Genomic DNA, 16,542 nt, shown 5'->3' with positions numbered 1-16,542 from the left:
ACACACACACACTCAATGGCGGCAAGCACAGGGAGAGAGAGCCGAAATAAAGCTACAGCACAGCAGAGCAGTGCAGAGAGATCAGACTGGAGCTGGAGATGTTGCTGTTGGAGTGAGCTTCGATGAGCGAAACTTTTGATCTCTCTTTGGCTGAGCGCAAAAACCAAAAGCATTCGCACTCACGCTCTAACGGTGCGCTATACGTATTGTGTTGCACTAGTATTGGTAGCCGCGCCATTTCTAGTATCATTATCGCCCCATTAAACACGTGGAAAGCAGTCGACACACGCGCAAATAGTTACAGCTGCAGTAAAACATCGAAGTCTATGAATTTTCAGCATTGAGTAAATAACTCAATCGCTCTCTTTACGTTTGCTGTTGAAATTATCCGAACAAATTTTATTTCGTGAGTGAAGAAAGCTTGCATAGCTTATCAGACAGTGCGAACTGTCGGTGTGTTATCAATTTGTATTTGCTGTTTGCAGAACTGTGTATGCGTTTCCTCACACCTTACGTAAAAATAAAAATAGCCGAGTGCTCATACGCCGTGTGTGTACAGAATTCTGAATAAAACTTTGGCAGTTTTTCTTGCAACCAAACCAAACCCAACCCAATCGTATCGTATCGTATCTTATCAATGCCATATCTCGCATTTTCTGATAATACCGCTCTAAGTGTATTACTCGTTGCATTCACATGAATTTCGAGTTCCGATTGCGTGCTGTTTTTTGGCTAATTATTGTTATGCTCGCAACGAGCTAAAGTTAAGCTTTTATTTTAGGTGGCGGTACAATAGAAGTCAAGTGCTGCGTGGGTGGCTTTTGTTTACGTTTTAGTGGGTTTCTGGGTCAAAGTTAATGGTCACACTGTCTAGCTAAAGTGCGTGCCAGCATTGTTTTAGCTAGGCATGCGCAGCTAGAGTCGGAGAGAGAGAACGAGATGCACAGCACAAAAGGGAGTGAGAGAGTACATTATACTTGTTTGTTTGATTTCAATTTTCGTATTGGAATTTTGAGCGAATTGTTTTTGGGTAAGTCGCGGTTGCTAGCCACAAAAAGAACACCAAAGGCAGAGGAAAAGGTAAAGGCAGCAGCAGCGGCAGCGGCAGCTGAGTGGCAAAACTTGTGTTAATACCAATGTTAAATATTTGAGTTGAATTTATCTTATCGCCGTATCTCGCGCACACACATTTTGAACCCGATACAACGAGCGTTACGTGTATTTGTTCTGCCAGGTACGTGTACTCATACTCCCCAATATGAGTACCCCCACATTCATACCTCTCATACTCATTCTCATACTCATACTCATATTCGTGCTCGATGATATCACCACGCAATCTATACCGAAAAAGTCACAGTTTTAACTAATACACATACTTATGTAGTTGCAGTCGTAGTATCTTCAGCTGACATTGTTGTGTATTGTTTTTATAAGTTGTATTTGACTCGTCTCTTTAATTAAACAGACTTTAATTTTGTACGTTTCGTAGGTTTGCATAATTTTTTGCCTTTTGTTGTCTAGCGCTAAAAAAAGGCTTATCTCATCAACGAAAAATTCGTCTTTTCTTTAATCACAAACGCGAAATGCCAGAAGGCATGGCACAAGTATGTTATATTATTGTATTTGCCTTTAACCTTGCATGATTCAAAAGAGACGCCTCAACAAACCCAAATAAGATGTTAGACAAACAATTCTGAATGTAGTCGACTATCTGCTACCCTGCAATTTAATCATTTCTTATTATATATAAGAAATAATTTTGAAAATTTTGTAATTTTTCAATTAAAATGTTCTTCGTTTTAAAATTTCGATCTTTAAGTGACTTATTTTAAGAACACAAATTCTAAGATGAATGTTCTTGATTTCAGAAACTAGTATTTTTTCAGAGTATTATTATAAGTAAAAGAGAAAATAATCTTAAAGCGAATGTACATTGTTTTATAAATATTCTTGTATTTATTCGCAGTAATATATATTAACTATATAAAACTAAGACTATTCCACTATTATATTATATTATATTTTAAGTAATCCAATTATTCATATATCATTATTATTAATTATAGATTTTGGCTCATATTAAAAGTGATTTTCTTTATTTTATTATTTTCAACCCATCCCTAAACTGATATTCCCCACTTTAAGCAGTTTTCACATAAACTTTAAACTTGATATATGTATTTATATCTCTCTCTGTGCTTTGTTTATCTTATTGCCGCTACTTGCTAAAAGGCAAATCGAGTGAAAGACTCCTCACCTGCCCTAAACGAGTGCCTGTTGCTGATTTTGTATACTCACTCGCACGTCAATTGAATCGGAAGTGTCCAATAGCTGGCAAAAATTAAAAATACAAAAAAAAGAAAGCAAAATGGGAAGGCGAGAAAGAAAAAAACAGGTATGATAAAAGCAGAAGCAGAGCTGAATGAAATTTGTTTGAGAATACCTAAATTTTAATTGCAAATCGGTCTAACCTTGAATAAACCTGACGTCAGAACGTGAAGAGATCACCGCAGAAAGTTTGCCGATCTCTCAAACTGAATAATATATTTATACAAAAGTGGATTCAATAGGTGTGGTGGGCGTTATTAAAAAAATGTGATATGCTATATAAACATATACATGTATGTAGTATAGTACACAATTAATATGTTTTGACTCTAGTAAGACTAAGAACAAATAAATATAATGATAACATCTGAAATGGGGGCCTATGATGAAGTGCTATCGAATAAAGCGTTATTTGTCATTGCCAATGTGTATCAAATGATTGTTTGATTAAAGAAACATTCGAGTATCATACTTATGGAGTTGCGTAACACGCTGTGCAAATTGTTTGCACTCAGTCAATAAATATACATGTAGCTATATATACTTATAACTGAGAAATAGGATACAATTAATAAACACAAAGCGAAAGCTGAAAATTATTTACTGGTTTCGCAGTTCGCTATTCACAACTAATTAAGTAAATAACTGGTTAACTGGTTAAAAGAAAACATACGTTCATGCAAGATAAGATAATTGTAATGAATTGCCTTATTTATTTTTAGTTTTCTTAAATTATACAATACTTCTTTCCCAAGGTCGAGAAAAGTTCCTTGCTCTTCAAAGAAACTCTAAGAAATAAATAAATCAAGAAAAAACTGAACGGATTTATTATTTGATTAGATAGCCGTGATATTTATTAATGCCATTAGCTTACTTTAACTGACAAATAAATTTCTCACTTGCGACACTCAAATCGGAGCGCAAACTTCTATCAATTATCGTAGTACTCGCAATCAATATAGCCAAAGTAATTGTATAATCTCATCGAGTCTTATGCAATCGCACCTGTTTATTTGCTGTGCAGCAGATGTCCTTCAAAGAAGTGTTGTATGCCACAACAATTTAGTTGAAGTATCGATTTCAATTGCCTGCTCCCTAGTATCAATTAATTACTTCAGTTCCTGGAAATGAAAGACAGATATCGCAATTGCAAATTTTTTTTGGCCAATCTGTAGCGTCTTCTCAGTTCCATATGTTCCTAGGAAAAAACCCAGTTAACAACTAACTAACGCATTGCTTACTCAATCGATTTAGGCAGGCACATGACTAATAATTCTCATTTAGTGCATATGATACCTTTGTTGACAAGTTTGACATTGCGATTAAAGTTAATTTCGGTAAATATTTATTTACTTTTCCGATATGATATCAGGCTGCCTTGTGCGATCGTTTAAATTAATTTCTAACACAAAATGAAAAGAATAATGTTAAATTGAAATGGCAAATAATTTCTCTAGCTTTATATAATTGAAACTGAGACGTCATTAACGCACACAGTTTTAGCTCAAGATTAGTTTGCATTTTTTTTTCGTTTTGTTTGCGGATTTGCTTTTGATTTCCGCATCTCGTCGCATGCGGCTTTGGCCGTTAACCTAAATGAAGAATTTTATTGACTCTCCCGGTTTTCATTTTCATTTTCATCTGCATCAGCGAGAGACTCTGACAGAGCGCACAATGGAGTTGAGTGAGCGAGCTGCAACCGAATTAGGCAAATGAGTTGCACTGAACCGGAAACATACAATTAACCGTCAATCCCCGGCAATGTTTCATAACCAATTGCATCGAAATCGCTTCAATCGGCAAACGGCCAAAGACACAAACCCATTTGGGGGTGCAGTACTCAAACTACTCGGAGTCGAAAAATGTAAATATGGAAAGCGCAAATTTGGAGACCCAGCTAGAAAGAGAGAGAGAGAGAGAGAGAGACGATCACGTTCCGGCTCAGCGACTGTGCTGGACATTTCATTTGATTTTGGGTGTAATTTTCCGATGCCTTCTTTAGTGCAAAGATACCGAGTATACAAAATAAGATTTGTTGTGGAAGCATTAATTGTTTCTACGTGCTGTTCTAGAAATGCTTGTCGCCAGTCATCATATACGACATATCAGCATGGAATTATGATCTACCCGAGACGTGATACCCATTTTTGGGGCTCGGCTTGGCCCCGTTTATGCTATCAGCGATTACAGTTACAATACGATGACGACTCTTCTTACCAAAATCCGATGATAATGGGCAGTGTAAAATTAATAAAATCAACCGATAATTTACATGTAACTGTAGTTTCACTTTTGGGTCTCTTGTTCCTAGAACGTATTCGAATTCGCTTGCGTGAATAAGCCGCTGCCATCGATAGATCGAATGAATAATTCGAAACTATTCGCTGTGTCCAGCGATTGCAATTTATTTAATTATTAGCCATTTCAATTTAAGTGACTTGTTGTGCACAGAGACGCAATCAGCTGAGTCTCTCCGAGTATCTGCATCTGCAGTGAAGATTGTATCTGCATCTGCATCTGCAGTTGAGACGTCGTCGTATGCAAATGAGTTTTGCAGGTGGTCGCTAATCAAGGGGCATTGTGCAGCTCAACTATTGCAATCAGGCCAAGAATCAACTAAGTTTGGTTCTAGACACTGAAGAGGAATCGAATGAGCCAAGTTTACTGCAAGCAGCCGGTTTTCAAGTTGTCGCGTAATGAACTTGATTTTACCGTTTGGCTCGAAGATGACGTTTAGCTGGGTCAAGGTCAAACTCATTGCAGTATTGTTTATCATCGTTTAGCTTAAAGAGCAGCTGCAAAGTAAACAGCGTCAACTGAATCTCACTTTCGTCTGTGTCTATGAGGAGGGACACTCCAAGGAGCTTTATGACGTGCTGCACACCACTTGGCATGCGTGGCACGCTCTCACACACACAGACATAGCATCCATTGACAAGCTGCCACCAGGCAGCGACGATGCATCACCCAAGTCCCAATCTGTTGGCTGCTGTATTTGGCACTGGCATTGCGAGCTGCGTTCCTCTGTGCCTTGCTTTGATTTTATTCATGCGTCAAACACAAAAACAGTTTGCTGCCACAACGAGTTGCTGCGACTTGCGCGTACACGAAGCTGAGATTTTTCACAAGAAAATATCCATGTGAAGGCGAAACAAAAGCAAGCGCAGGCGCATTGCGAATTGCGCAGGCGATGCCTCATGTTTTGTCAATTGTCTGGGACGACGACGACGACGACGACGACTGGGAATGGCCATCTGACGTTTTGCGTGACAGCAGCGGTAACATCTAGACATTGATTTGACTTTGACCAGTTACCAATTTTGGCAACCAGACTTTCATTTATTGTTTTAGTCGTCGGCAGTTTGTGGTCAATTGTTCGCATAAAGGGTATCCCAATGGCGTCTGACCTCATTGGAATTCAACATGCAACTACAATTGTTCGCTTTCAGTTTTCAAATATTCGATACAACTAAATAAACTTGACTGACCAACGCCTTGGAAACGTTTTCGATTTAAATCTAAATTCAAAAAGTAAGTAAAGAAAGTAACTTAAATTGTCAGCCAACAAGTATGCTATAAAAATATTAGGCAAATGTTCAAAGTCTTTTAATCGTGTGCCTCGAAGTATGCTGCATTTTATTAGCGCTCATTTCCCATGTAAAAAATAAGGTCCGCTGGAATATAAGCAGTACATCGGTACTTTTCTTCTAATGTTAATAACATTTTAAGAAAAGAGTAAAAAAAAATAATATTTAAAAAGATATGCTTTAATTTGTGACATTGATTTACACTGCAATGCAGTGGTAGTATTTTTGTATTAAATAAAGTGCAAGCTGCTTGTAGTATATTTTGTGCAACAATATGGTATATTTTGAAATTTCAAGTACGGTCACGCTGCCGAAATCGCCGGCTGCTGCAATTTCGTGAAACTTTTAGAAATTTTAATCATTTATCATGGATTTGCCATTAAACGATGGAAATAGGCAACAACCTCCACCCAATCAGCATCCACTGGTAATTATAAATAGTACTTAGCAATATAACAACTGCTGATCATGTATCTTCCAGGCAGACTACAACTTCAGTCCCGATGAATTGAAAGCGTTACGTGAATGCAACCAGGAATCATTTGTCCAGCGATCACTACCCTTTGGTACGGGATTGGGACTGTTGGCCTATTTTGGCGTTAAGAATGGTTACATTCAGGGCAATGGCAAATACGGAGCTGTGCCGAAAGTGGTTCTGGGTGTCATTCTGGGCTACTTTGTGGGAAAGTTCAGTTATCAGCAGAAATGTGCTGAGAAAATAATGCGATTGCCCAACTCACGACTGGGTGAAATACTGCGTCAACGCAGACAAGGCGGTGGTGTCATCAGCACCATTACACCAGATGAGAATCTGGGCAGGGCATTCACTCTGGCTCCCTTCACCCCAAGCTCCGCAGATGTGTACACTGATGAGGGATTCCAGCCGTCTCGAAATACAGCTTTGAACTTGGACACTGACTCGCGACCATCGCTATCCGGTCTAGACGACATCTATAGACCCACTCTGGACTGTAAGCGCATATGAAGGCATTTTATTTTATGGCATTTTAAACAATTTTCTTTTGTGACAGCTGCCAGCACTTTGGTGGACACGGAATTGCCATTGGAACCGGCCAAGCCAGGTGAATCCTACGAGGATCTGCGCAAAAAGAATCGCGACGAGTACTTGAAGCGTCAGCAGAGTCCCTACTCCCGGCCATATGAAGCACCAGCCCAGCAGCCGCAGCGTGCAATTGTCGAGTTGCCTCCTCAGGATCAAAATGTTCCAATTGCAAGTGGCAAGAAGAATAAATACGGTGATTCCTGGACAGATTAAAGATCCAAAAATCATTCAAGTGCAGTTTGTTAATATTTATTCGCTTGTTGAATACAAAACGTATGTAGTAAAAAATTTTTCAAGGATTAGTCGTGTGTTATGTGTATCAATTAAAATGTGATGTTCCATCGTGATGTAAGCTTAGGATATGATCCTATAAAATCCGCTCTACAATTTGCCCACTTCGTGCAAATAGGCGCCCAGCAGTTTAGTCTAAAAGAGGAATTTTTCAGGCATCAGTATTGCAAAAAAGTTGTAGAATTGGTGCAACTTACTCCTTCAATGTAGTTGTAGATATCGATCTTCTCGTTTTGGGAGTGAGCGCCATCATCGCAGGCACCGACGGGCACCAGAATGACGTTCTTGCCTGTGGCCTCCTGCAGCGTCAGAGTCACTGGAATGGAACCGCCCTCGCGGGTCATGTCAGGTTCGACATTGAAGACATGTTTCACCGCACGCTTGGCGGCCTCGTAATGCGGATGATTGGGATCCTCAGTCCAGGGTTTGCCAGCGGACAACATGACAACCTACAGTTAAATACAGTCAGTAAAACGATATTTGGGGATAATTATAAAAGGATTCAAGACCTTAATTTGGTTTGGTGAGCCACGCTCGGCCCACTTGTCGTTGATGTACTTGACAACGCATTCCTCAATGTGCTTGGGATCCTGGTTGGGCACCAAGCGAATCGAGAACTTGCCAATGACCTTCTTGGGTATGACAGTTTTAGCTCCAGGCTCGTAGAAAGCACCTTCGATTCCGTGAATCGAGAGACTGGGGTAACGCCATCTGGCCTGCAGCAGGCGGGTCTTCTCGCTGTTGTGGGGCAGGTGTTCGGTGCCAACGTCTTTCCTAAAAGAGAACGAGCGCAAGCATGAGATTAGTAAAGAGCAAATAATTTATAATGCCACTCTATGATTAGATTAAGCAACTAACTTGTATTCGTCCACTTCAAAGTCGATGTTTTTGTAGATTTCTTCCTCGTTCTTCAATTGGGGAGCAACCTGAAGAAAAATTAAAACATGAGACCTTAGCAACATGCAATATAAAGCGTGACTAAGCTGCACTTACATCACGATTGACACCAGGAATGAGAATGTTGGTGTCCTTATCAACCAGAGTGCTCAAAATGTAGCAGAGATCAGGCATTGCCTCGTGCACGGTGCCGCCAAAGACGCCGCTGTGCAGATCCTTCTTGGCGCACTCGATCTCCACCTGGAAGTAGGCAAGACCACGCAGTCCATAGGTGAGGCAGGGACGCTTCTTGCCCAGCCAGTAGTTGTCGGAGATGCACACAAAGTCCACATCGGAAAGGAAGTCGTCCTTGCGCGCCATCAACAACTCATCCAATCCCTCGCTGCCGCTCTCCTCCATGCCCTCGAAAACAAACTTGATGTTCAATGGCAGCGGAATGTTCAACTTGTTGTACGCTTCGATGGCATGAATCCAGCACAGCACAGGTCCCTTATCGTCGGTCGAGCCGCGTCCAAAGAGTTTGCCATCGATTTCAGTGAGCTCAAAGGGTTCGGTATCCCAGCCATCCTCCTTGAGTGCGGGCTGCACATCCAAGTGACCATAGACCAGCACAGTCTTCTTCGCCTTATCCTTGCCCAGTGTGCCCAGCAGTGCCTTAGGCAGCGGGAGCTCCTGTCCATTGGGCAGTGTCTGTTTACCCAGATCAACCAACTCGATCTCGGTGCCAAGTGCCTTCAACTTATCAGCTGTCCAGTCGACCATGCGATCGATCTCGCCTCGCTTCTCTGGCCATGCGGACACCGATTGTATGGCCACTGCAGTCTTCAGGGTCTCGATGTAATCAGCCTTCTTGCCGTTGACGAACCTATTGTGGTCAAGTCGATTAGTTTTATGATTGTGCTATGTAGATCATCTTGTGGTAATGTCACTGATAAAAACATTCAGAACAATAACTATGTTGGAAATTTATGATACGTGTGGTTAACCGATATTAGTTTGTAGTCTTATCGGAAAACCTAATTGATATGCATTTATTATCAGAAAGGAAAACGTGCATATATGGGAATTTCCAAATTGGATCGTTCGCACAACAAAATTCCTTATTAAATAATACTGGGCATATTCTAATATATCTTTGTTGTAGCTACTTCTCTTATCTATTAAATTTTTATAATACTATATCTGCGGTTTTAATTTGTTTGTTCTTTGAATAATTATTATTATTAATTTTTATGAATAGTTGTTTCATAAAATAGGTTCTGTATGCAAAATATCTTCCATACTATATACATATACACAAAGTATAGAAATTTATCAAAAAGAATCTAATAGAAAAATACAAAATCAAGTAAAAAGCTTGCAAATGCTTTGTTTCAGACACAACAAAAAAACTAATATATACATTTTTATAATTTTCTCTAAAAAATCTTTAAAAATTAATATAATGTCCTAGTTAGATTTTTAAGGAAATTCCCATGCCCTTACTCTTTTTTGCAAAAATAATTTGTGAAAGAGCATTTGAAATTCGCAAGCACAGTTCGTCTTGATCTTGTTCCATCTTGTTTTTTCCATTCTTATTGACAAAGAAAGGCGACAATAGGTTATGTGCAGAAAAAAGAAGAAAAATAAAACGCCTTTTCATTGCGGCTGCTTTTAACAATTAATAATAATAATGAAAATCAAGTGCAGCTGGTTTGTGAAATTGCAATTTTAAATTCAAGACATGAATGGGCGTGCACTTTTATTTTGAGACTTGACAACTCGTTATCACCCGCAGACGTTGCGGCCCTTATTATCAAGCATAAATGTGAGTTGACATTTATTTACCATAAACAAGTTGCCGATAAGCAGGATATACATATATGAGCAAACACACATACACGTGCGTATATGGGATGCTTGCAAATGTGTTGGTGAACGTATGCACCCAACGCAACGTCATCCCACCACATCAATCTCCCATCAGACGAACACACACACACATGCATAGATAAATATTAGCGGCTATTTTACTTACTCGAACAACTGCTTTAATTCATTTGAAAGCTCTGCCATTTTTAAACACACACTTTTTTATGGTAGCAACAAAGATAAGTAACACGTACTATTACTACTTAAATTCCTGTGACTTTAATTGGCACAAACAACAAATTCCAGACGTCTTTGCGATCCGGCTTTTAACGTGCGAATGCGGGAAGAACTTATAGCAAGTGCAAAAGAAAACAATTTCTTGTTACGGAGCGGGTCGGCCTGCTGAGAGAGAGTCAACAAGTTTAATATTGAGAGAGAGCCCAAAAGTGAGATAGCAATATAAACTGTGTGGCCGGAACGACCATTAATATATACCAAATAAATAAATTCCTACATTAGAAATTTATTAGAAATACTTAATTATATATTTAACAAATATATTAAATTTTATAAAAAAAAAAAATTTAATGAAATAATTATTATCATTTAAGTAATCAGCTAATTAATTAATGTTAATGTATACCGACGTCTATGCGTAAAATAAATAAATAAAATATGCTGTTTTCATTAATTTGTAGCTTATTTAATATTTTGCTATATAACATTGATGAGAAAACAAAAAAAAAATAGATGATTCAAAGATTGCGCTAACATACAGACATGTTTCCTCACCACTGGGAACAGTGTTACCAGCTTAGTAAAGATATTGTCAATTGCATTGCGGAAGCGGTATATTTTGGGTGCCAATTGGTATATTTTGAAATTGAAGTTGCGGTCACGCATACGGCGCAAACGCTGCAGTAGTGAAGACATTCTCGCGAGTTTTAATTGCAATAATAAAATTATGTCACAAAGCTGATATTCGCTTCAATAATCATACAACATCAACGACAGCAGTATTGCGAAGGAGCGGTAGAGGTGTGTGGGTGTTCCTTGTTTATTAATTAATTACATGGTCGTGTCTGTGAGTGCGTGTACCGTTTTCCATATATACAATTGTGAACTGCGCTGCTGCAGTGCTGTCATCTCTCGTTTGGTTTCGTTTCGTGTATGTGTGGCGTTTGCATTTATAAATCTGTGACTGTGTGCGTGTTTTATGTTTGTATGTTTCTATGTGAGTCTATGACTAAATAATTTTTATGATAAATCTGCATTTTTCCTTCGATCTGACAGGGCACTTCCAATTGGAAAGGACTTGGCCTTATTTTGTGCTAGATAATTTGACTGCGAGCAGTGTATTCGTTTTATAAAGTCATTATAATAAATTTCAGCGACTAAAATAGAACATATTGCGTGCCGCTCTCTTCGAGCTTGTAGTTCTTGTTGTTGTTGTTCTTGGCTGTTGACTCCAAATACCAGCGAACGCTGCTGTTGCCGCTGCGGCCGCTGCTGCTGCGCTGTCGAGCGACATAGTCATGTTTTCTGTGACTTCTTCTTTGGCTGGCATTCCGTTTAACGTGTTGCCCACTTTTTTGTTCGCTTTTTCTTCCGCTCTCCCCTTTTAGTGTCACTGCTCTGCGCCCGGATTATAAATAGTTGGCGTTTTTTGTTGTTGTTGTTGTTATGCGCCGGAGTTTTGCTGCCTGGGGCGCTGTTGCTGCCAATTATTTGTTTGTGTAATTAGTTCCAAGTTGTCTCATGTTATGGGAATTAGACGTAGAAAGAACAAATTTGGTTCAAGACAAACAACAACAACAATAACGGCGAAAAGTTAGCAAAGCGGAACTGGAAATGTAGACGTCAGTTGGGTGCCGTTAGAGCTGCTCCCAGCTTTCAAGCTTGCCGACTTAGCACCAACTACAGCAACAACAACAAATATGGCGTAAATAAGAAGCAGAGAATGCCAAAGAAGAGTAAAACAATGTAGCAACAACAATAACAACTGATCTCCAATAGCGCGCAGCTTAAAAAGAGCTTTCAGCCTCTGCAGTGCTTAACTGAGTGTGTTGTTGTTGTTAGTCTTCTGTCTGCTTTGCCTCCCACCCTCACACACACACGCAGAGAGCGCAAGAAAGAGACAGTTGTTCAGTTTGTCGCCTTGACAGTGTCCAAAACGAGCTAACGAACCAACCGATCTGCAGTCTGGCCTCTGTTTCTGTTGTTGTTGCTCCCCTCCAGAGTTTCCGCTTTTGCATAAATGGCAAATAATTATTATAAAGCAATCGCCCATTTGGCATTTGCTCAGTTGTTTTGTTTATTTTATTATGTATGGTATATCTCTTTTTTGTTGTTGTAACTGTTGTTGTTTCTCTTTTCCTTCTTCATGATTACGAATTATTGCATTTCCCCTGTTTTGTCCAGTGCACAAAAATAAACAAAAGTGGGCGTTCATTTTTCGATCGCTATAGCTGAGCTTTATTCACTGCCTTCAAACGGAAGTCAAGTGTTGTTGTTTAGTTTTTAGTTTGTAATAATTTTAGTTGTTCAATTTGTATTCATTTTGTATGAGTAGATATCAAATTAAATGTAAATGTGTAAATGTACGTAAAATCAAGCAATACTCTCGATCAATCAAAACAGCAGCCGACAAAATTCCTCTCATGGATCGCAGCTTGGATTCCATTGGCAGCTGCTCACTAGATGTTGATGCCGATTCATCCGATATATCAGGTATAGCAATCATCACAGCACACACACGCACACACATGTTAATGTGGCGCACACCTAACCACAAAAAAAAAAACTACTAAAAGTGTTGTCAACTCTACTCTTTTATTTTTCTCTTTTTTTTCTGTTTCTGTTACCACTTTTGTTTTTGTTTCTGTTTCGATTTCTTTATTTTTTTGCTGCTGCTTCTGCTGCCGTTGTTATTGTTATATTCGGGTTTGTCCAATTTGCATTGCCAAAAATCTTTTGCTTGCGGAATTAAATTATCATTTCACATTGTAAATTCACAGATACCAGCGGCAGTTTGAACTTTCCAACGCCCATCTCGGTGAAGGACATAACGCGTGAGTTTACGGCCAATATACGTGAGCGTTGCACGTTGCGCTCTCCGCTGCAGCCGCAGCCGCAGCGAACGATAACCGCAAACACCGCCGCCTACGTCAACCTGGACGGAACGAGGACGGGTGGAGTGCGTATGGTGCTGTCACCGCCAGTTAACGACGACGACGACGCTGTTGCAGTCGATGAGTCGACTGCCCCATTGGAGCACAACATCATCAGCAACAACAGTCTTGTTGTGGATGCCGTTGAGAAGAAGCCGAGCTATCTGAATTTAGCCTGCTGCGTCAACGGCTATTCCAATCTGACCACTTACGACTCCAAGATACGCCAGGATATTAATAAATCGCGCGAAGTCTCGCCCATACGGCCCTCAACCAGCAGTCTGCAGTATTGCAAGCGCAGCAACTCGCTGGCAGCGCCGGTGCTACACACGATGCCAATACATACGAAGCAACCCATCACGGCTGCCAGCAACACAGCCAACAAATACACAACACTCATCAACGAGGCCCACAACAACAATAATAATAATCACAGCAATGGCTTGCTGGAGAATGGCGATCACTTGTATAGCAATGGTGCGGCTGGCGATAAATCGCATGGCACCACAACGACCAGCAGCTTTATTCAGCAACGTGTCGAGCGTCTCTATGGACCGGGCGCATTAGCGCAGGGCTTTTACAGTCCCAAAAAGCATAGCTCCAGTTTGTCACCAGTGCCCAGGCAGAAGAAAACGCAATATCAACAGCATGAACTCGATGTGCCACCGCAGAGCACGGAGCTGTCGCGTAAATTTAAACAGCTCTCGCCCAGCAAAGACTACGGTGAATTCCGCAAGAAGTTGCAAAATAATTGCACGCAAACGGCGACGGCACGCTCGCAATTGGAGACGTCAGCGGCGGCAACAACTGGCCACAATGGTGATGTGGATTTGCCTGTATTCAGACACTTGAGTCACGAGTTTCGCGCCCAGTTGCCAACGGTTTCGCCCAAACGCAGTGTGCCGCGCACATCACCGGCGCCCGAGGTGCCGCTGCCCGCAACAAATGGCATCAAATTGCCAGCGACGGCAACGACAACGACAAATGTGGATGTGGTGGATCATGAGCCAATCAAGACGCCACAACTGAACTCCGAGGAGTACATCAGCTCCACCAAGATTGAGCCGATAATGAAAGCCACACCAGAAGTTGAAGATGTCGCTGTTGCTGTCCCTGTTGCTGTTGCACAGCCTGTGGCAGTGGAGAAGGATGGTAACTATTTTCTGAAAATACTCAAAGACGAACAGGTTCGTCTTCTTGCGCTGGCCGCCGTAGCTGAGAAGTATATCGATGCCTTGACTGTGAGTACGCATAGTAATCTCGTTATTAGCTAAAACTAACAGTTCAAAACTTTTGCAGAACAATCCTGATATCACAGAGGACACTTTTGGTCTACTCCGTTCCGCCTCGGGCAAGGCACGTCTGCTGGTCTCACAGAAAATGAAACAATTCGAGGGTAAATCTCATACAAATTGATAAAGATTTCAATGTGCTAATTGGATTTTCACACCTCTTTGCAGGTCTGTGTCACAACAATTTAAATCGGTCTCCAGAAGATGCGTTTCCGACCACAATTGATGATTTGCAAGGCTTCTGGGATATGGTGTACTTGCAGGTTACGCATGTGGATTCCATATTCGCTGATATTGAGCAATTAAAGAGCAACGATTGGCACGTGAGTCATATTCACAAAACGGCTGCAACAATCATCTGTTTTAATACGTATTCATTTGTTTACAGCGTGTTATCGAGCCACCAAAGGCGGACACAACGCCGCTTAAATCGACAAAAACTCCAAAGACTGGCAATCTAAAAACGAAATCAACAAGCGGCTCTGGCAGCGGCAATGCAGGAGGCGCAACTGGTAATAGCTCGAAACCACCTGCATCCAATTCGGTGGCTGCTATGAAGCGTGAGGCGCAACGCAAGCAATTGATGGAAATGAAACGTCAGCGTCGTGAGGCTTTGGCCGCCGCTGCCGCAGCCGCTGCGGACAACAATAAAACAGCCTGTGATGGTGATGGTGATGCTACTAAGGCTGATGGTGTTGGTAATGGAGCTGTTGTTGATGTTGTTGGTAATGGGGATCCTAATGCTGCTGAAGTGCAGGCAACAACAATCGGTGATACTGTTAACATTGCCGTTAAGAACAGCAGCTGAATCGTGCTGACTGCATTTTGTTTGTCTGCAATAAGCAATACACACATGCTCTCTAGTTATATATTTAGATTAACTCACTCACAGACACACCACATATATACAAACATACATAACACTCACTCACTCACTCATACACACTTCAACGAAAGAAACAAAAACAAAAAAGAGAACTTAGAAATTTCTAGTTGAATTAATCCTTAACTAGTCCCAACTAAAAAATATATATATATTCACACGGTGTGGAGCTTTTAATATATCGCATAATAATTTAATCCAAAAGTGTCACAAGGTGTCACCTATTGTCACAACAATAAAAATAACAACAACAACATCAACAACATGAGATCCAAAAACAACAATTAACGGCCGCAACAAGTTAGCAAGACTTTAAGCTCTTGTGTCCATTAATTAGACATACGATACAAATACAAAACAAATACAACCAATCAACACAAATTACATAGTTATCATCGTTAACGGCTCGTTGTAAATTGTTTATAAAGTTTGCCTTATCTACGTGTTTTTTTGCTCGTTAAATCATTTTGCTGTGCACTCTAAACAACATTAATTTGTTTGTAATTTTTTACACATACTCACACAAACACATACACATAATTTATAAAAGACATTTATTTTTGTGTAATTGTAATAGCAATTTAAGTACAACTAATGCAAAACACCAAGAAAACAAAACAAAAACTAAACAAGACAAAAAAAACGAAACTTTTGTATTACATATTCAAATTTTGTGAACGCAACGTAAAAGAATCTAAATTATACAAATATATTTTTTGGCATATTAGCTACATGTATTGAGATTTAATAATTTGTAAGTTATAATGCAAGTAAAAGCAAAAAAAAATGATAAACAAAAAAACAATCTCACTCTCTATTAATTTTTAATGTTTTGTAATAAATTATTTTTCACCTACCTGGGCATTTTTTTATTTGAACTATTAATAGAAATGCGTGATCATAAATTGCAACGATTAAGCAGTGGAATTAGGTCATAGCATTATATATTATTTTATTTTTATCAATCGGGGAAAATATGAAAGTAATTTGTTATTAATATAACTACGTAAATTCCAAATACAAATCATGACTAACAAGGCAGTAAACTCAACCCCTCAAGCAGTGCACTGCTTGCTTAACAGTGGTGTCATTGAGTGAGACGCTCTTGAGTGAAAATATTACCATTGACTGTTAGGTTTATTCTGTTAACATTTGCTGTTGTTCTAAGTGAATTAAC

At 39.9% G+C, this 16,542-nt stretch overlaps 3 protein-coding genes and 1 long non-coding RNA gene across 5 annotated transcripts; 3 read left to right on the top strand and 1 right to left on the bottom strand.

Annotated features, from left to right (window-relative positions):
• Window positions 1–22: 22 nt before the first annotated feature.
• Window positions 23–4,587, top strand: LOC132788574 (uncharacterized). Its single transcript, XR_009632637.1, has 3 exons — window positions 23–1,234; window positions 2,236–2,398; window positions 3,998–4,587. It is a non-coding gene; the product is annotated as an uncharacterized LOC132788574 (long non-coding RNA).
• Window positions 4,588–6,205: 1,618 nt separating this feature from the next.
• On the top strand, window positions 6,206–7,280 carry LOC132788548 (OCIA domain-containing protein 1). The gene is made up of 3 exons (XM_060796020.1): window positions 6,206–6,345; window positions 6,400–6,889; window positions 6,950–7,280. Exons 1-3 carry the CDS (start codon window positions 6,286–6,288, stop codon window positions 7,192–7,194), a joined length of 795 nt encoding a protein of 264 aa, XP_060652003.1. The 5' UTR covers window positions 6,206–6,285; the 3' UTR covers window positions 7,195–7,280.
• LOC132788547 (cytosolic non-specific dipeptidase) lies at window positions 7,215–10,364 on the bottom strand. The gene is made up of 6 exons (XM_060796019.1): window positions 10,187–10,364; window positions 8,266–9,034; window positions 8,131–8,198; window positions 7,782–8,046; window positions 7,470–7,721; window positions 7,215–7,407 (listed from the first exon to the last, which is right to left on the bottom strand). The coding sequence occupies exons 1-6, from the start codon at window positions 10,222–10,224 to the stop codon at window positions 7,363–7,365; spliced, it is 1,437 nt and encodes a 478-aa protein (XP_060652002.1). The 5' UTR covers window positions 10,225–10,364; the 3' UTR covers window positions 7,215–7,362.
• Window positions 10,365–10,908: 544 nt separating this feature from the next.
• Window positions 10,909–16,221, top strand: LOC132788546 (uncharacterized). 2 transcript variants are annotated; one of them, XM_060796017.1, is made up of 6 exons: window positions 10,909–11,058; window positions 12,661–12,750; window positions 13,038–14,431; window positions 14,490–14,586; window positions 14,651–14,805; window positions 14,871–16,221. In XM_060796017.1, exons 2-6 carry the CDS (start codon window positions 12,681–12,683, stop codon window positions 15,288–15,290), a joined length of 2,136 nt encoding a protein of 711 aa, XP_060652000.1. In that variant the 5' UTR covers window positions 10,909–11,058; window positions 12,661–12,680; the 3' UTR covers window positions 15,291–16,221. The 2 variants fall into 2 exon arrangements, with proteins under 2 accessions (XP_060652000.1, XP_060651999.1); XM_060796016.1 differs by lacking the exon at window positions 10,909–11,058 and having other exon boundaries at window positions 12,528–12,750.
• The last annotated feature ends 321 nt before the right edge of the window (window positions 16,222–16,542 follow it).

This window comes from Drosophila nasuta, chromosome 3 (genome assembly GCF_023558535.2).
Source record: "Drosophila nasuta strain 15112-1781.00 chromosome 3, ASM2355853v1, whole genome shotgun sequence".
In the NCBI taxonomy this organism is placed as follows: Eukaryota; Metazoa; Arthropoda; class Insecta; order Diptera; family Drosophilidae; genus Drosophila; species Drosophila nasuta.
Note: the sequence above shows the minus strand (reverse complement) of the source record. Positions and strands in the feature narration are given on the sequence as shown.